We start from the raw sequence: 20,266 nt of genomic DNA, 5'->3' as shown, positions 1-20,266 counted from the left end.
GAAGAATTCTGTGTCTCTGGGATCTGCAGTTCACAAGGTCAGGTTTAGAAAGCACAGCACAGCATCCAGGCTGTTGTTTCCTTTCTCCTGTTAATATTCAGGAGAAAAAGGAAAAAATACTGAATTATGTAAATTGATTTCAGAGTAAATTGTCAGGTGGGATAAAGCAGGCAGCCTGGAGAGGTCACAATCTGCTTCACAAACCTGTGCACGATCCCTGATGGGCAGAGGAGTGGGACTGCCAAGGGACAAGAGGAAAAACTGGGATTGGGATGTCCCCAGAGCAGGAACACCCTGTGGAACCAGCCCTGACCTCACCCTTCAGAGATCTGCCAGGGCCAAATTCCTCCACTGACAAAAGTCAAACTTCTGGTGAGCAGAAAACAGCACATCCCACATTTCAAAACAAAATTACCAAAAAAAACCAAATTCAGGGCAAAGGAAGAGATTCTTACCCAGAGCAAACCCAGGAACAGGATGTGAGCAACCACGTGAGAAGGGAAGGTAAAATCCTGAAACAGCACAGGGGGACAGGGCTGGGTTTGCTCCTGAGGCTTTGGGAGACTGAAACTGTTTCTAAATTAGATTTTATTCTGGGTCAAGGATTTTCCATGAGGGATACACACATGCACTTCTGCTTCCAGAATTCCTGACTTTCCAGAGGAAATGTAGGAATTACATTTACATTTGTCCCTCTTTATCAGACTCCAGTTATGCTGAAATGCCAGAGACAGAAGTTTCATTTGTCTGGGAGAAACATGAAAGTCTATGGAACAACTGAGAACTGGAAATCAGAACTTCCCTGAGCTCTACATAACCAAGTTACCTGTTCACAGGGAGAGATGCAAGGTGCAGAGTGATTCCCTTGGCTCCAATCCTTAAAAAACCCCACGTCAAGTTCTTGGTCTCCCATTGTCCCAAATATTTTGGCTCTTTTCTCATTTGGCAGAGCCTGGTACTTCAAAACCAGTGATTATAAAAAAACAGGGTGGGAAGGAACAACTTCACAGATTCCTGAATAAAAACTTGGTGAGTTTTGACACCTGCTCTCATCATTTTTTCACCTGGACAAGAACATGGATAACTTTGCTCCCCAACCTGACTACAGGAACAATCAGAGATTAGGGACAAACGTGGCATTTTTGGTGTGTAGGAAGACAGTGCATCTTTATGCCAACTCCTGAACTATATCCTCGTTTCTTAATCCTAAAAAACAATCTAAAAAAGCACTGGACTCTCACCTTTCCTTGCAAGGAAGGTGACACAAGCCCTTACCCAATGCAGCCCTTTTGCAAAAACATCCACTGATCACAAAGATCAGGACCCAAGCAGAAAGATTGCTTGGGATTGAAGACAATCAATTATTCCTTTCTAAAACAAAGTTCATCCCATTAAAAAAGGTGACTGTATTTAATAAATAGTCATTTCTGACATAATAAGTTAAAAATTAATTTAAAATAAGCTAGTATAGAATAAATAGGCTTCAGTAAGTGCTTACACACATACATGCCTCTCTGAATGGTTTCAAGTGAGCTCATGTTTAGAAGAAGCAAGTTCTGTAATACTGCCAGGAAATCTTGTGCCTACAGGAAATCAAATATTGCTTTGTTTAGCCCTTTAGGACTGGATTCAGTTCCCATCCACTTGGGAATGGGACAGACCTACCCATTATTGCTGTAAACCTGAGTAAAAAGAAACAATAGTTTGGAAGATGCCACTCACTGCAGGCAGATTCAATGCCTGGAATTTCTAAAAAAAAAAACAAAAAAAACCCAAAACCTTTTAACTTTGTTTCTCAGCAGGGTTACAAAAATCCAACACATTTCCCAGAGCATCCTGCCAGACCAGGAGAGTTTTTGGTCTGGCCTGGAAGTGATTTCTGAGCCATGCTGCCTGTAGCCAGGTGTTGGCAGTTCCTGCCAAGGCCCTGCCCCTGGAATGCCCCCCTGACTGCCCAGGGTGGCAGCAGAACCCTGTGGGCACCCAGGACATTCCCTTGTTTTGCCCCCCAGGAATTCCCTCAAGAGGCAGCAGGTAAGGCAACATCAGCCTCCTCTGGGGGAAAGAACTGAAAAGAGCCCTTTGGAGTGGAGTGGGGTCCTGCAAACCCACAGGTGGTGAAGGAGGCTACTGAGGAGCAGGCAGCTGAGCCCAAACCCCTAAACCTGCCCTTGGAATTTCAGTTTTTGTGGTTGAAGCAGCCCCCAGAGGCCTCTCTGTGTCCAAATGGCTGTGGCTGCCCCACGGCTCAGCCCTGGAGCTCTTTGGTTTGGGTGCCCCTGGTGCTGCAGCCCTGGCTCTGCTATCTGGAGAGGTGGGAGCTGCTCTGGGACTGGCTGGAAGATGTGGTGACTCCACTCAGCTGGGAAAAGCCACTGGTGCAGGATTCCAGGCTGGACATGGATCCCCTGGCATGGGACAGAACAGATGTGCTGTTAGCAAGGCTGCATTGAGGGATTCCTCCCACAGATCAGCTCCCACTCTCTAACACTTGCACAATTGCTTTTTGGCCCATCATTTCCCACTTGCTCTCTAAGAATCTCTGTGTCATGATGAAAAATTAATCAATCAGAGACATTTTTTCCCATTTACAGATATTATTCCTTGTCTCTGAGTATTGTTCTGGGGAAAGGGACACAGCTGGAGCCTCAGAGGTGAAAGGAAAGCTCCAGAACACTCCAAATGCAGCCTTGGGAACCCAAGGGCTCCAGGCTGCTGAACAGCAGAGTCCCAGCTCAGCAGCTCCAGCTCCTCCTGCCCAAGGCAGGCAGGGCTCAGGAAGAGCCCCAAGAGGAGCAGGACTGGACTGAGGATTTCTGCTGCTCTGACCCCACAGCACCTGGCCAGGTCACACCTCAAGCCACCACCTTCAAATCTGCTCTGCCCAACACCTCCAGCCCCAGGGAAGGGCCAAGGCTTGCACAGAGCTCAGACTGACAGATGGGGAGGTGATTGTGGCATCGAAGGGGCCAGGCACACCCTGCCAGGGTGGCTGTTCTCCTGTGCAGAAGTGCTCATCCTTCTCAAGTGCCAAACAAAATCATCTGGGAAACAGCCCAGCTGATATTTAAATTACTCCAAAAGCAGCTTCTCAAAATATTCCTAACTAAGATAAAAACCCTCTTGAGTCAAAAATCTCCTGCTCTTCAGGCAGCTGCAAGCAAAGCCTAAAGCACAAATTTCACTGATGGACAGATTCAAGAGAATCTGAAAATGCCACCAATTTTGTGTCAATACACTTGTCATTTAAACACACCCCCTGTGGGGGTCTCTGATATCCAAATGTTTAACTCACCCCCAGTACAACTCGTTGTAAACCCCTTGGAAATGCCCTACCTGAAGTCCTTGGAGGCCAGCACCTCGTAGTAGTAGATGAGCTTGCACTTGTGGCTGGAGCCCTGCAGGGAGGCCAGGACATCGTCCACACGGGGCAGGCTGGAGCTGGAGCAGGGCAGGGGCCCGTGCATCCTCCACTGCAGGATGTAGAAGCCAGGCCAGCGAGTGACATGGGAGCCCTGCAGAGAGGGAGGGACAGCAGCTGAGCACGGGGGAATGGGGGAATGGCTCAATGACCCAGCACAGGTGGCACTCACCTGTGTCACCTCCCTGACACACAGCCCTGTAGTACCAGCAGGAAAATGAAAAAGCTTATTTAGCTTAATTTCCATAAGAATTTTAGCTTGGAGTCTCTTTTCAATGACTCACTTTAAATAAGGATTTCCCATTTTCACAGGGCATCCAGAAAATGATCACAGAATGGTTTGGGTGGGAATGGACCTTAAAGCCCATCCCATCCTATCCCCATCCCACTATCCCAGGTCACTCCCAGCCCTGCCCAGCCTGGCCTTGGGCACTGCCAGGGATCCAGGGTGGGCACCCTGTGCCAGGGCCTGCCCACCCTCACAGGGAACAATTCCCAATTCCCAATATCCCATCCAGCCCTGCCCTCTGGCAGTGGGAGCCATTCCCTGTGTCCTGTCCCTCCATCCCTTGTCCCCAGTCCCTCTGCAGCTCTCCTGGAGCCCCTTCAGGCCCTGGCAGGGGCTCTGAGGTGTCCCTGGAGCTTCTCCTCTCCAGGTGAGCACCCCCAGCTCTCCCAGCCTGGCTCCAGAGGGGCTCCAGCCCTTGGGGTGTCTCCATGGGCTCCCCTGGACTCTCTGCAGCAGCTCCAGGTCCTTTCTGTGCTGGGCCCCAGGGCTGGGGCAGCTCTGCAGGTGGGGTCTCACCTGAGTGGGGCAGAGGGACACAATCCCCCCTCCTGCTGCTGGGAATGACCACAGCCCCCTTTTCCAGCAGTTCCTGATTTCCCACACCATCAACTCCCTCCCACCACTCCACTCTGGAGCTGGCAGGACCCCGAGGCCATGGCAGGAGCCCAGCCCTCTGACCTGGATGCTCTCTCCTTCCCTGCAGACCAGGGGAGACTCCACCCTGCTGTAATCCACCCCCAGCACCCAGCTCTTGTCAATGAGCTGCACGTTGTCCCCTGCACCACAGGGACTTGGTGCTGTGGCTTCTTTGTGACTCGGCTCAGGAGCTCGTTTGGAGTGGAAGAGGCTGAACACCACATCTCCCTTCAGGATGTCAAAGTCCCAGGTGATGACAGATTCCCCCTCCAGGATCTCCACAAGTATCTGAGAAAGGAACAGAACAAGCCCCTTGCAGGGTCAGGTGCTCAGCACTGTGCTCCTCCCCACTCTGGGGCAAACTCGGCTCCCAGTCCTTCAGCTGGTCTTGGTTCCTGAGGGAGACACACACCACCTCCCACAGTACCCCCACTCAGGTGTTTTTACCTTTTCTCCCCATATCAGAGTAGCTTATAAATGAGTAACTTGTTCTAGGAAAACTTCAGTGGAACGGAGGAAAGAGCCAAATCAGAGTGACTACTCCATCAGAGGCCAGAAGACTGATCTGACACTCATTTGCTCCTTTTTGGGACATCCTGTTTCCTGGTGACTCCCAGCTCCCTTTATCACCCCCATTACTGTCCCAGCTACACCGCTGGGAATGGGAGTTGAACTATCACAAGGGACACTGAGAGCCCTTTATTTCTCCCAAGAGGAGGAGGAGGAAGAGACTGGACCTTACAGAAGATCAGGCCACAGCAGAGATAAGAGCCACTGCTGCTCACACTGCTGCTCTTCACTCCCACACGTGCAGCTGCTCCCGTGCAGGAACAGCAGCTGCTGCTGAGCCCCCTGTGCTGGGAGCCCCTGGCTGCTGCAGAGGGGACACATGTCACTGTGCCACCCCAGCAGCTCAGGTGAGCTCTGTACCTCGTGTGGGGCTCCTCTGAGGACACTGGCAGAGTGGTAGATGGTTTCTGTCCACAGGCGGATGTGATCCGAGTTCTCGGGCTCGTCCTCGCTCTGGTACAGGGACTTGGGGACCAGCCCCCCCTCTGAGACAGTGCACTGCAACATCACACAGACAGACAGACAGACAGGGGCTCAGCATGCTCCAGCAGTGAGGCAGCAACTCCTGCTGCTGTCAGACACGGGCTGAGCCCTCTGCTGGGCTAGAACTGCACTGGGCTCTGAGCTCATGGGAACCACTGAGGCTTCTGTGAGCTCCCTGCAGAGAGCTGTGCTCTGACCCTGCTCCAGTGCTGGGGAAGGTGAAACAGGAAAGCCTTATAAATAGGATTGCCTGGCAAAAGATTTTGAGAATATGGAAACTATAAGTGAGATTGAAATGAAAGCAAGGTTTGAGATCCCTCAGTTACTGAACAACTGGAAAACAATGGCATGGCCAGCTGAAGGTGATCCCCTTTTGATGGAACAACACCCTCTGCTTGCAGACAGGCCCAAGGGTCAGAGCAGACCCTACAGCTTGGCAGAAGGGGCCCAAAGAGGAGTTTTTAGGGTTTAAAAGGTAACACAGTATGGTAATGTAATGATTCTTACAGGCTGTATGGAAATGCTGTAGGATTTGTATCTTGTACTAGATTGGTTAGTGAGAATTAGAATATTCAACACAGAAGAAGATTTATTGCATTGTAATGGGAACCTCACTCTTTCACCCTCTCTCCCCCTCTCCTCTCTCAGCCTGCTCTGAGCTGTGGCTGCAGCTCCCAGCAGGGCCCTGCCCCCAGGCCCTTTGCAATGAACCCCAAGTTCCTGACCTGGCTGCAGAGATCTCTGTCTCTGTCCCCACTGTGCTACCCCCCAACACTCCCACACCCCAGGACCCCAGGGCAGCACCAGCACTGCAGGGGCAGCCCTGTGTGCCCAAATGAACTGCCCTGTGCCCACAGTAGGGCCATGCTGGCCAGCACTGAGGCTTAACCCCTTCCAGAAGGCAGTGGAAGGCCAGGGGGGTGAGGAACAGGAAATCAGCTCCAGATTGCATCTGCACAAGAGGAAGGAAAACTCACCATGCAATCTCCTCCCAGGAAGTCTGGGATCACATCCTTGTCCACATAGTCCACCAGCCCTCCTGAGCCCTGGTAGTTATTGCCACTGTAGATGAGGAACTTCTGCCTTGTGTTCTCATTGATAAAGGGACTGACCTGCAAGACAAAGGGCACACAGGACATGGCTGTCACTGAGGGCAGCTGGGGACACTGGCTGAGCCATCTCATGACATGTCTCAGCAGTGTGCAGAGCTTCACAGCTCTGAGGCACTTCCCAGAGAGAGGGATAACAAACTGAAAATGTTCTCTCTCTCCCTGTATCACCATCTCACAACACATTCTGCTTCATGTAATGCAAGTCTGCAGTCACTGCCTCACCCACAAACCTCACAAGAAATGTGACAACCATGTTCTCACACTGCCAGAGCAGTCAGCAGGCACCAGGCAGAACCAGATTTATTATTTACTACTGATTATTACTACTTATTACCCTTCAGTGTCCTACAGCATGAGATTAAAAGCTATCTGTCTTTTCCCATCTGTATGAAAGCCCACCAAGTTTGGGTGGAATGGGCAATTCTGATCCAGGTTTCTCATCCTGTCCTGGTGGATGGCAGTGACCAGAGCCCAGTGAGCTGCAGGCACCCCATGGCCTGGTTCTGCTGTGGCTCTTCAGGAGCTCCCCAGGAGCTGCCTGGAGATTTTCCCTCCCTGCCTCTGCTGATGCAGCCATGTGTGACCCTGCAGAGCCCAGCTTTCACCCACCAGGGTCCAGAGCACAGGGAAGACCCGTGGTGCCCTCACAATCAGGAGCCTCCCCAGGGTCTCAGGGTAGTTGTCCTCCACCACCTCGATGATCCTGAGCAGGGCCTTCACCCCAGGCCGCCAGAGGTGCCTCATATTGAGCCCTTCCAAGTCCACCAGGCACGTCCAGGATCTAAAATAAACAGGCAGAAAAAGACCTGTCAGAACTGCAGAGTGTGGTGGCTGCTCAGTTCAGGATCCACAGTGACCCCACAGCCCCTGCAGGACCCAGGGAAGCCTGCTGGGACATGAGCAGCTCCAATAAAAGCACATCTCCACTTGGGCAGCAGAATCCAGGTGAGCTCCAGGTAACACACACACCCAACCCCAAGGGCAGGAACATCTGTCACTCTGGAAGAAGGTGGTGAAGGTAATGCAGGCCTATTGCTAAAAATAATGTAAAAATGCATTTTAATGAAGGTGGAATCTGGCAGACAGGCTCCTGTATTAAAAAACCCCAGAATTTCAAAGATGTGGATTAAAATCACCAAAACAGAAAGATTAAATTAATCTGAGATGGGATATGAAAATATGTAAGGAAGGATCAACACTTGCTTTCCAACAAAACTGCAGAATTTGTCTGCATTTAAGTCCAACAAATAAATATATAAATATCTTATGGGCTAGATGGGGACCACAGACACATTGCTGTCTGCTCTGTAAGCCTAAAGACATCACCCCAAACCACAGCAGCATCCTTCACCATGGCACTGAGGGTCTGCAAGGGCTCAGGAAAACCAGTATAAATCAGTTATAAACCAATGATAAACCAATGATACTGACGTGATGGGGCGGCCGAAGATGTTGGTGTTTTCCTCACATCTCTTCTGTCCCTCCTCATTAATGGACAGAACCTGGAATCAAAGACAGCACAGACAGGGGTCAGCCTGAGAATAGCTGAGTAAACCAGGATGGCTTAGAGATCTTATTTAAAAAAATACAGAAAGCAGAGGGCTGGGTTAGAGGGGATATTGGGAATTAGGAATTGTTCCCTGTGAGGGTGGGCAGGCCCTGGCACAGGGTGCCCAGAGCAGCTGGGGCTGCCCCTGGATCCCTGGCAGTGCCCAAGGCCAGGCTGGGCAGGGCTGGGAGCAGCCTGGGATGGTGGAAGGTGTCCCTGCCCATGACAGGGTGGGGTGAGATGAACTTTAAGGTCCCTTCCCACCCAAACCATTCCAGGATTCCTGATGCACCATGCCAAGAGTTCCCAGCACCCTGAGGGGACAGTGGCACACAGAGGCCCAGCTCACGTGTCGCAGCAGGGACTCCTCTCCCAGGGCCTTCACCAAACCCTTGGTGTCCATCTGCCCGAGGCGGAGGATGTAGAGCGGCCGCCCATCTTCAAACAAAGGGGTTAGAGAGGGCAGAGCTTTAGTCTCCCAGGATATCACTCTCATACCCTTTTCAAAAGCCACATTAAATGTTTGAAAAGGATAAAAATCACTGCCAAATCACTGTTCAGAGAAATTGCTTTGCACTGACTGATCTGTGCAGAGGAAATACAATTACAGGGAAGCAGAGTGGCTGCTCACAGGCACTGAACTGCTTTGTTAACTTTAAACATGTCAATACTGCTTTCCTCAACATCCCAGGCCACCAGTGAGGTGCCAGGGGCATAAAATAAAATAACATTCCATAAAATCAGAGGGTTTTGGGAAAGCTGCAAAAGGCAGGCCTCAGAGACAGCAGGACTGTGATTAGAGCTGAGCAGTAGCCATAGGATAGGTCAGCAGAAAAAATTATGTAAAATGTAGGAATGTAAGGATAAACAGAACAATGGTCTGTGTATTAATGCTTGTCTAGAATAACTCCCTAAGCTGCAGAAAAGTTTATCTAATGAGATGTTAGGAAGTTTTAAGCTTAATAATGGAGCTCTGTGCATTGTGTTTTAAGGTTTACAAGCAGGTATTGTATCCAAAATAAGCAAGCATTGTTTTAACTGTGCATGTAGTGATTGGATAGAACTACTGTCAATGTGCTTTTGCTTTGTGTGATTGGGCAGAAAACTTTTAAAGTAAGTTGTAACATTGAGTTCTTGGTCTGCTGCTGGCATCTTCCCATTGTCATAGCCATGGAGTGAGAGTGATGGTGGAAAATCAAACAGCTCAAGGCACGCTCCCAGCAGTCCCATCCCGTTTGTGATTTGTACACAGCCCCCAGCCAGCCATCCTCACCTTTGTCCTGGTAGTGCCAGCCCCCAGTGTAGTACTCCTGCAGCAGGGCTGGGGGTCTCCAGGACTGCAGGATGAGATCCACCTGGTACTGCTTGCGCCAGGCCAGCGACTGGCACAGCATCTCCCGCGCTTTGTCGATGTTGAAGTCGCGGGCGCGCAGGAACCGCAGGATGTGCTCATCCTTGGGGATCTGCCAGGAGACACAGCCCCAGGATCAGCACTGCCATGTCCCATCTGGCCTGCAGAGCAGGCTGCACTTGACACCAGTTTTTAATCTCTTCAAAGTAAGACAGGAAACATTTAAGTTCCCTTCTGCCTCCCTCCCTCGGCAGCTAACCCAGCTGGAAGCAGCAGAGGGTGCAGGAGCACAACAGCAGGGACCAGCTCACTTCACTGCCTGTGGGAAGCCCTTCCCAGTACAATTCCCTGGCCTGGCTGATATTTCCCTTGGCTGGTTATCCACAAGGATCTCTAAAATACTGCGTGAAAGTCAGGGAGCTGCCAGTTCACCTGCCCAGGGCAATCAGCACAGGATGGGAACAGGCACCAAACAGCCACAGGTAACACACTGAGCACAGAGGCACTGCAGGGAATCACAACTGGGCAGTCTGAATGATGCCACCAGTAGCAATTCCAGCTCTTGTGCAGGCCCTGCTGCTGGTGTTGGGACAGGAAAGCTGCTGAGAGCTTCAAAGGCTTCCCTGCCCCATTACACCACAATAACTCTTGATCCAAATCAGCCCAAACTACAACACACCCTCTCCCAATCACTCACCCAGCACTAGCACTAATCCTCACATCACAGGCACAAAAGCTTCCCAAAGCAAGTCTGCAGAATGGCTTATCCCAACCTCCCTCCAGATCTACCATGTTCTCTTCAGCTGAGGAATCAAAGACAGCTTGGCAGGAGTGCCAAGCACCAGGAATTAACAACAAACCCGATGGATCCCACAGAAGTGCCAAATCTGACTAAGAGCCTGTCAGCTGCAAATCCAACTGGATTAGAGCTGCATGTGCTGCTGGATTCACAGTCCCTCACTCCAACTTCTCCAAAAGTGCTTGGCCTCATTCTCTACAAGTTTCCATAAAAAACCCAGCTCTGTGGAGCAGGGATTGTCTCTTCCAGAGTACCCATGTTGTGCTAGCACAAGCCAAGCACTCCCAGCCCTGCTGGGACACAAACCCCCATGTTCAGCAGTCAAAGCTCCTTTGTTTGTCCACTGCCATGCTCAGGGAAACAGAAAGCTGGGTAGAAAGCAAAGCTGTGTCAGGAGGGAGCAATCTTGGATTGACAAGCAAGAGATGGTAAGAATTGGCTCACCTACAGAAGGGGCAGAGTTCAGGCAGCCTAAACCAATCCTGAAGCACCTCAGGAGCAGGGGGGAGGTTAACACTGGTTCTAACACTGCCTCTGTGTGTCCTGGGAAGGAGAGGGCAGCCTTCCCAAAGATGATCTCAGGAGTATGTACAGGAATTCAGTATGACAGCAAGTTTAAAGCCAGCAGACTGCTCATCAGATAATTCACGATTGTGTTCCTGCTGCTCAGAGGCAGCTGCCACTCATCAGGCCCAGCCCAGACACCCACAACAGCTCCTGGATCCCTGCAGGAGAGGGATGGCTGGTGCAAGGTTTGATATTTTCCTGTTTCAAACCTCCCCTGTGCAGGGCTCCAGGCAAGAGGCAAATCCAGCACTTCAGTTTGGACCAAAGGCAGGAAGCTCCAAGAAGACTCATTCCACAGCAGAATTAATCTTTTATCCTTGTCCAACCAAAGCAGCAACTCCCACATGCAAGAAAATGAAGGTTTAATTTCAGCCTGCTTTTGTATTCCCGGGCAAAACTGCTGCACTCTCCTGCATGCTGCAAAGCCTTGAACAGAGCTTTAAGCTGCTGCAATTTTAACACCATTTACAGTTTGTTCCTTCAACTCCTCAGATTTTTTAAGGAACAACATATCTGATTGTAAAGGTAATGTCTGCTTTGGAAGGAATGGGGAAAAGATAGTGAAATAGGACAGAGGACAAAAATAAAAAGGGCCATTTTCCAAGAAACAGGAGATCTATTTTTTGATAATTTCTGATAGAGGAATAAGGCCATCCCTGCTCTGAATTAAAAGAACAGATTGTCACAGCAAGGTAAGAGCCTCTCCAGGGACAACCCCAGCCTTGCAGGAGAAGCTCCTGATTTTGGCCTGCTCTGTCAGGGAATCAGGAGAAGCAGCTGAGCAGTCAGGGGGTTCAATGTGAAGTTTCAGCAGCCAGCACCTCCCCTCCCGTGTGCCCACAAACTCCTGGGGACAGGGTCAGCAAGGCCACCCAGAGGCAGCTCCAGTGTCCCCAGAGCCCAGGGTTCAGCTGCACTGCCCAGGGGACAGGGGCTGCCACTCCCTGCCCAGCCCCAGGCACCAAGGGGCAGCTGCTCCACATTTGGCTTATGTGCTCTCACTTCTTCCTTCCCCAGCCTCTGACATGGAGGGGGAAAACCAACCTGTGGGTTGATACTTTTCAACCTAAACAAAGGTTTAGGTGGTGCCTGTTCCAGGTGAAAGCAGGATCCCTGCAGGGACAAAGCCTCCCTGTCTCTGGGATGTCCTCCCATCCAGGACCCACAAGGTGAGAGATCTCCCACCCCAGTGGAGCCCACACCACTTCACTGTCCAGGGCTCCATGAAAAGCCTCCTGTGCTCTCTGAGAGCCCACTCACACCTGGGGACTGACCCTGCCTGTCCAGGGCCTCCCATCTGACTGCAGGATCATAGCAGACACAGACCAAAGCAGCTTCCAGCAGAGCCCTTTGCTTGGTGAGGCTGTTCCTGCTCACACAGCTCACTCACTGCCCCAGCTCCTTCCTCAGGGGCAGAGCATCACAGGGACACAAGAGCAGCTGCCACGAGGTGTCACAGCCCCTCAGGGGGTCCTTTGCTACATCAGGTGTGTATATATACAATATATTATATATCACATATACCATATATTATATATCACATATACAATATATTATATATTGTTGGAGATTTTTTCAGAAATGGCTTAAAAGGCAGCTGTGAGGAGCAAATTCTCACAGCCTGTTTCTGTAAACAACTAGGTTCTCAGGGTTCTCAGACAGTTTTCTCATAACAGGTAAATATCTTTGGCTGTTTTGGGAAAGTAAAAGCAAGTTTTGAGAACACAAATATTGGTATTGGAAACAAAAGGAGGAGTTGAAGTTTTCTCTACAGCCTATCAGGAGCTCAGATTTTGCAATATGCATGAAGTGAATTAGCACTGTGTCAAAGGTGTCAAATTTGATCAATAAACTGGAGTCGATGCTGACCAACAAAGGTGAGTCGTCTCCCTTCACTTCAACAATATATCACACATACAATACATTATACATCACACATACAATATATTATACATCACACATACAATATATTATATATCACACATAAAATATATTATATATCACACATACAATATATTATACATCACACATACAATATATTATACATCACACATACAATATATTATACATCACACATACAATATATTATATATCACACATACAATATATTATACATCACACATACAATATATTATACATCACACATACAATATATTATACATCACACATACAATACATTATATATCACACATACAATATATTATATATCACACATACAATATATTATATATCACACATCTGTTCCTGCAGTCTCTACCTGCCTCCAGCAGCCCCCACCATTCTGTCCAAGGTATCCAAGCTGCTGCTGCTGATGCCACTGTACACCAGTGGCCTTGGCCAGCTCTGGCAGATGTTTGGGGTGGGAATTTATCAGCTCTGACAATTCAACAGCACTGTTGGTGTCTGGAGCTTATCAGCTGCTGGGAGCCTCTGACACTGCCCCAACACCTCCTGCTCTCTTCACAGTGAGGTTTGCTGGGAGCTGTTTCTCCATCCACATTCCTGGCTACCAACAAAACCCACGTGCCTGCTCACACACAAGGGAACTTCAGACAATAGCACTAAATCTTTGTTACATTTGATTTCTAGAGAGGTGATTCACATTCACTTTTCCAAGAAAAAACAGCATTCTAAATCATGTTCAGACTCCCTGTACTCAGATGAGACATGCTCAGCTCTGAGACACACAGCACAGCATGCAGGACTGGCAAAGCTCCCTGTAAGCAGCAGTGTGTTTTGGAAAGGCCAGGTAAAGGAAAAAGAATGAAAATCTTCCCAAACCAGGAATGCAGAGCACCTCACCTAACCCATCCTGACTGAGCTGATTCCTTCTAAGCCAGCTGAAACCTCATCCAGCTGTTCTCTGCTTCCAAGCAGGATCACTTGCTCCTCTTCCTCAGCATCCTTTATCCACTCAGCCCACCCAACTGCTCTCTCTGGTGCTATCCTTGGTCCTTCTTTCCTTCCCTCCTAATCCCTCTCCATCAGGAAATCTGGAGTTAAACCCCTTTTGAGTCATTCAAGCTGCTCTAGACCCTTTCTTTTCCCAGGCACAGATCAGTTACCCTGCTGGTCTGACAGAGACTTTCCTTTACCCAAAAGGAGCCCAGGACATTCCAGCAGAGCAGAGACACACCTGGCCCTCAGTGCTGCTTCTCAGGGAAGTATCAGAGAACCAGGGAATTTCCTTGGGCAAAAAGGGACCCAACAAGGATCATCCAGTCCAACTCCTGGCCCTGCACAAACACCCCAACCATCCCACCCTGAGCCTGAGGGCAGTGCCCAAGCTCTCCTGGAGCTCTGGCAGCCCCGGGGCTGTGCCCATTCCCTGGGGAGCCTGGGCAGTGCCAGCACCCTCTGGGGAAAGAACCTCTCCTGATTTCCAGCCTAAACCTGCCCTGGCACAGTTCCAATCATTTCCTGTCCCTGGTCACAGAGCAGAGGTTGGAGCTGCCCCTCAGGAGGAGCTGCAGCCCCTGGGAGCTCTGTGCTCCATCTCCTCTCCTCCAGCTGAACAAACCAAGTGCCCTCAGCTGTTCCTCCTATGGCTTCCCCTTGAGACCCTTCCCCACCCTCATGTTCCTCCTTTGGACACTTTCTGACAGCTTTAGATCCTTCTGATACTGTGGTTTCCAGGACTAGAGGTGAGGCCACTGTGGCACAGAGCAGAGCAGGACCGTGCCCTCAGTGACTCTGGGCTCATGCTCAGCTCAACATCCACCAGCACCCCCAGCTGGTGGTGTCACACTGCAGCCTCTCATTCCCCAGTGTCTCTGTGCACCCAGGGTTCCCCATCCCAGCTGGGGATGCCCCTCAGTGCCCTGCCCACCTTTCCCTTGTGGGTCTCCTGGAGCCACTGGCGCAGGCGGATCAGGCAGCTCTCCTGCAGCGGGGTCAGCTGGCCCAGGTAGCGCTCGATGTAGTCAGCGTCCAGTTTGTCACCTGCAGGGGACACAACAGCTCAGGGCAGAGTGGCACAGCCAGCAGGGGGGGGAGCAGGTGCTTCTGCACATTGGGCTCCCTATGGTTTACATGGGATTTGCTCAGAAGCCTCATCCCAGCAGCCTGAGGGAAGGAGGGATGGAGGGAGGGACACTCTCCTGGTGACTGGGGCACGAGGCCATGGCAGCATGTGCTGGATCACAGCTGGATCACTCCACCTGGCTCTGCCTCCAGTATTCCATTCAGCCCTGAATCGCTCCAGCAGGAGCTTTAAAAGATCTCTCATGAGCTCTGGCACTCAGCTCACCAAGCACTCCAAGACCTGGGCACTTCCATCTCCACGTGTCCTAAATCTCACCCACAACTGCAGTGACAAGTGGCTTGCTGGGAAACCAAGCCATTCTTCTGCCCAGGGACACCAGAGACTGAGGGAGAACAACAGCACATTTCTGACAGCCAGGGAGGATTCTGGCAGGAGGAGAAGTCCTGTGCACACCCAGCAGCTCCTCCAGCTCACAGACAAAGGACAAGGGGTTGGTGACTGCCAGCACCGAGGCACAGGGGGATGTGACAGAGGGATGTGACAGAGGGATGTGACAGGGGGATGTGACAGGGGGATGTGTCACCCAGGGCTGGCAGCTGCCAGCCAGCAGAACAGGGCAGCTGGGGGGAGCAGCCCAAGCAGCAGATGGGGTGGGAGGCATGGGAAGCAGGGCTGGGGACACCTCAGAGCTGGTTCTTTGTCAGGCACAAGGTTCCAGTAGATGCCATCACCTCCAGAAGGAGGCCTGGACACCCACAGGATAAGCAGGATAACAGAAATTGCATTTGGAAGTGAGACATCCCATGGAACCCCCAGAGCCAGCAAGGTGGGGAGCAGGCCCAGGGGAGCTAATCCTGTCCTGAGCAGGAATATGGGCACAAAAATAAGGGCTACTCTCCTCTTCTGCTAGCTGGGACCCACCACTCTGAGGACAACATTAATCTCAAACATTTCTCCTAATCAGCTTCTCTGTGGATTTTTCCAGATTTTTCTCTATCTTTTTCCAGAAAAGCTCCCAGAGAATGGCAGGTGAAAGCAGAACTACTGATATTTCCCAATTCCAAGCTTTTTGCCTAGTTACACTCAGCAAAACATGTGCTGCCTTTCCTTCTCAGGAATGACAACAACTGTTTCTATTACAACAACTCTGGATTTAAAGGTCCCTCCTATTTCTTTTTGCCAGAGAAGTCTTTTATTTAGTCTAGAAAATATCATCAGACCAACACATGGTAAGATAAAGTTTGATTCAGGCATTTTGTGGGAAAAATGCATTAGGAGACATTCCTCAAGTTTGTCTTGGCCAGATACAGGACCAAAAACCATCCAAACCTGTCCCCAAGAATATTAATTTTGGAACAGATAAAATATTTAATTCCAGCATACTGAAGACACCTTCTCTAGTTTAAAGTATAAAATACCTGATCAAATCGAATTTTTTTCTAAGCTCCAAAACATACTGCCTGCACAGCTTTTTTGTTTTAAGGGAAAGAAAAAGTTCCATTGTTTATTTTCCTTGAAAAAAAGAAAATAGCTTTCCCTCCTCCTCCTCCTCCTCCCCCACACTCCAGATGAAAAACCTGATGCCAAGAGAAATGGAAATAAGCTGGTGGGTCAGTGAGAGCAGCAGTGCCTACCGTCGGGGCTGGCAGGCTCGGGGGGCGGGCAGGGGCTGCCAGGAGGGTCCCTGCTGGTGCCAGCAGCCCCGGATTCCTGCGGGGCGGCACCGGGGGCCCGCCCCGGAGCCGGGGCTCGCTCCTCCTCCGCCGCGGGAGGGCTCCAGCGAGGGATGAACGTGATCCCCTGCGAGATCAGCTCCTTCAGGTAGTGCTCGATCACCTCCTTGCCCTGCAGGGGAGAACTCTCGTTAGGAAAAGCCTCCTGCAAAGCCAGCCAGGCACTGGAGTTTGCTCAGGAAAGATGATGAATGCTGCTAAGGATAAACAGAGGGGAAATCTGTCCTTCCATCCTCATGATCCTGTCAAAAAACCTCCAGTATCCAAGCCCCCCATGAATGATGAATTACAATGGCCAGGCAAATCCCAGTTATGGAAGCAGCTGCCTTTCTACCACTTTTACCCCATCCTCCTGCCCCCAAACCCAATTAGCTGCCTTGTTCCTCTGCACCCAGAGCAGCTGTCCCAAGCCCAAGCTCTGGAGACACAGGCAGTGTTTTTCACCCAGGACTTTCCCTTCCTGCACAAAAGAGTGTGCTCAGTGCCCAGCAGCCACAGCACCCAGTGCCTGCTCCATCCCTGCACAGCCACACCCCAGCCAGCTCTGCCTGCTCTGGGCTCTTTGCCTTCCTTGGCCCACCTGAGGGACTCCAGAGCCACAAGCAAGGGCACAGAGATCCACTGGGTGTGTTTACAGAAAGGCAAACAGAGGCCCAGGGACAGCCAGGGGAGCCCAGGGACAGCCAGGAGAGCCCAGGGACAGCCAGAGAGGCCCAGGGACAGCCAGAGAGGCCCAGGGACAGCCAGAAAGGCCCAGGGACAGCCAGGGGAGCCCAGGGAGGCCCAGGGACAGCCAGGAGAGCCCAGGGACAGCCAGGAGAGCCCAGGGACAGCCAGGGGAGCCCAGGGACAGCCAGGGGAGGCCCAGGGACAGCCAGGGGAGGCCCAGGGACAGCCAGGGGAGGCCCAGGGACAGCCAGGGGAGGCCCAGGGACAGCCAGGGGAGGCCCAGGGACAGCCAGGGGAGGCCCAGGGACAGCCAGAGAGGCCCAGGGACAGCCAGAAAGGCCCAGGGACAGCCAGGAGAGCCCAGGGACAGCCAGAAAGGCCCAGGGACAGCCAGGAGAGCCCAGGGACAGCCAGGGAGGCCCAGGGACAGCCAGGGGAGCCCAGGGACAGCCAGGGAGGCCCAGGGACAGCCAGGGAGGCCCAGGGACAGCCAGAGAGGCCCAGGGACAGCCAGGGGAGCCCAGGGACAGCCAGGGAGGCCCAGGGACAGCCAGGGAGGCCCAGGGACAGCCAGGGAGGCCCAGGGACAGCCAGGGAGGCCCAGGGACAGCCAGGGAGGTCCAGGGACAGCCAGGAGAGCCCAGGGACAGCCAGAAAGGCCCAGAGACAGCCAGGGGAGCCCAGGGACAGCCAGGGGAGCCCAGGGACAGCCAGGGGGGCCCAGGGACAGCCAGGGGGGCCCAGGGACAGCCAGGGGAGCCCAGGGACAGCCAGGGAGGCCCAGGGACAGCCAGAGAGGCCCAGGGACAGCCAGAGAGGCCCAGGGACAGCCAGGGGAGCCCACCTTACCCGTTTGATGTTGGAGGTGTACTGCTTCATGGCAATTTTTTCCACAGTGCTTTCAAAGCCAAAAAAGGATTTGATGTCAAGGGAGGCTGATTGCTCAAAGCAGGTCCAGTCCTCATTCTCTGGGTGAACCTGCAGCCAGGGGAACACAACACACAGGAGGGATGGGTGCAGAGGGCTCATGGCCCTGGCACCACAGAGAGGGGGCAGAGGAGGCACTGCCACACCTGGAGTCACCAGCCAGGTTCATTCCCCTTGTGAGAACCCTTTGTGAACTGGACATCCAGACTTTTGCTAACCCAACAATCTTCACATGCACAAGGAAATCAAGATTTAAACCCACCCCTGCCTCAGCAGACCTGAACTGACAAAAAGAGCAGTGGAACTGCCCACATCAAGCATTCATATCAAAGTCTCCTTATGGAAAGGCAGGGATGGCCTTGTGGAACATGCAATTAAAACTCTTACACCTGCAAAGAAGAAAAATGCAAACCAGGTTTCTTTCTTAGTTTTTAATGGGAGACTCAGCCACTAACATCAGCCTTCTCCCCAAAACACTGGGGACATGGCAGAGCAGGGAGATTCCCCACTCTCCAGCTCAACACACGCCTTTCCCTCATTTCCCCTCTGCTGCTCTATATATGACAGAATCCTTCCCTCTTTCAAACTTAACCCTTTCCTGAGAAGGCTCTGCCTCCTCTCTGCAGGTGCTGCTGTTCACAAACTGACAGGAAAGAAAAACAACTCCAGCCCCCACACAGAGATACCATAAAGGACAAATTCCCTAGGGAGATATTAAGTAACTGCAGGAGCAGGATCATATTTCTCCAAGTTGCCTCAGAGAAGGCTGCAGAGAAGGAAAGATGAGAATAAACCTGCTTCCGGTGCACTCTGGCAGGGAAAAGGGAACTGGTAAAAATAGAGCAGGGAACCATCTTGAGGATGCAGCCAGCAGCTCCCACCCTGTTCCCCTCAAAGCCCAGATGCTGACGTTTCCTTCCTAAGGACACAGCCAAAATCAGCAAGTGTAACAATCTCAGAGCTGACCTGGGAGCATTTCAGACCTATCAGTGCCTTTGATAGTGATGGAAGTTTAATTTACAGCAGTTTTTAGGATGTTTTTAGGTGGCCTTCTGCAGCCACCAAGGGATCTCTGGCCCAGGAACACCCTCACCATCCAAAATGTTCACAGCTTTCCACTCCTCCTCTTCCTGAAGCTCCTCACAGCCTGTTTAGTCAGAAGAAGCTGAGCTGCTGTCCAGTTGCCAAAAGGGCAGGTAGGTAACAGGAGCTGGACATTAGTGTAAGGAAAGACAAGCAGGATCTGATTGCTTCCAGAAACACCTGAGCTGTTTCATGGTGGCTGGGCCCTCAGAGCAGCACTGCAGTGAAACAGCACAGAAACAGCCACACAGGGAGACAGCCTGGCCACAAATAAGGCTCAAATCCTTCCTCCACATCTTTAGAGCACAAAAATAATGACAAACAAGGTGCCAAAACTTTCACTTATTTGTGGGCAAAATAAATTGTCAGGCTTCGCTCAGGCCCTCATAATAATGAACAGTAAGGGTTTAATTCTAGATATAATAATGAACAGTAAGGGTTTAATTCTAGATATAATAACGAACAGTAAGGGTTTAATTCTAGATATAATAATGAACAGTAAGGGTTTAATTCTAGATATAATAACGAACAATAAGGGTTTAATTCTAGGCATCCAGATTTACAGACATGCCCAAGCTCTAGATGTTTTTCTCAGCCTGAATTTCAATCAAAAAGAAACTGAGGGAACACCAGCAGTTCTGGAGTACCAATTCTGTTTTCCACTTTCACTCCAGGCAGGGAATCACAATCAACCTGAAGGAGTTTCTCAAGCCCTATGAAAGCACAGAATGGTTTGGATGGACACACAGAATCACTAGGTTGGAAGAGACCTTTAAGATCATCAAGACCTTAAAGCCCAAATAGTTCCACCCCCTGCCATGGGTAGGAAGAAATTCCACTGTCCCAGGCTGTTCCAAGCCCTGTCCTACCTGGCCTTGGGCACTGCCAGGGATCCAGGAGCAGCCACAGCTGTGCTGGGCACCCTGTGCCAGGGCCTGCCCACCCTCACAAGGATTAATTCCTTCCTAAAGTGCAATTTGTCTGTGGGAAGCCATTCCTCCTGGTCCTGTCTCTCCAAAGCAACTGAACAATCCCACACCCAGGACCCAACAGCCTTTCCAGCCCCAGAGTCTCCAATCCCAGTGTTGCAGG

The 20,266-nt window shown here is 51.2% G+C and overlaps 1 protein-coding gene across 2 annotated transcripts in view; it reads right to left on the bottom strand.

Moving 5' to 3' along the window:
• Positions 1-571: 571 nt before the first annotated feature.
• SEC14L5 (SEC14 like lipid binding 5) overlaps positions 572-20,266 on the bottom strand; it is a 39,516-nt gene continuing 19,821 nt past the window's right edge. For both annotated transcript variants that reach the window (XM_074552550.1, XM_074552551.1), the window contains exons 6-17: positions 18,014-18,142; positions 16,397-16,607; positions 14,607-14,719; positions 9,334-9,523; positions 8,410-8,498; positions 7,943-8,013; positions 7,121-7,292; positions 6,377-6,511; positions 5,277-5,414; positions 4,389-4,634; positions 3,337-3,515; positions 572-2,408 (exon numbers count right to left, since the gene is read on the bottom strand). In XM_074552550.1, the coding sequence (XP_074408651.1) occupies positions 2,303-2,408; positions 3,337-3,515; positions 4,389-4,634; positions 5,277-5,414; positions 6,377-6,511; positions 7,121-7,292; positions 7,943-8,013; positions 8,410-8,498; positions 9,334-9,523; positions 14,607-14,719; positions 16,397-16,607; positions 18,014-18,142 (1,779 nt within the window). In that variant the 3' untranslated portion in view covers positions 572-2,302. The remainder of the gene's footprint in view (positions 2,409-3,336; positions 3,516-4,388; positions 4,635-5,276; positions 5,415-6,376; positions 6,512-7,120; positions 7,293-7,942; positions 8,014-8,409; positions 8,499-9,333; positions 9,524-14,606; positions 14,720-16,396; positions 16,608-18,013; positions 18,143-20,266) is intronic.

This window comes from Zonotrichia albicollis, chromosome 16 (genome assembly GCF_047830755.1).
Source record: "Zonotrichia albicollis isolate bZonAlb1 chromosome 16, bZonAlb1.hap1, whole genome shotgun sequence".
Lineage (NCBI taxonomy): Eukaryota > Metazoa > Chordata > Aves > Passeriformes > Passerellidae > Zonotrichia > Zonotrichia albicollis.
This window is presented reverse-complemented; position numbering and strand designations above follow the sequence as displayed.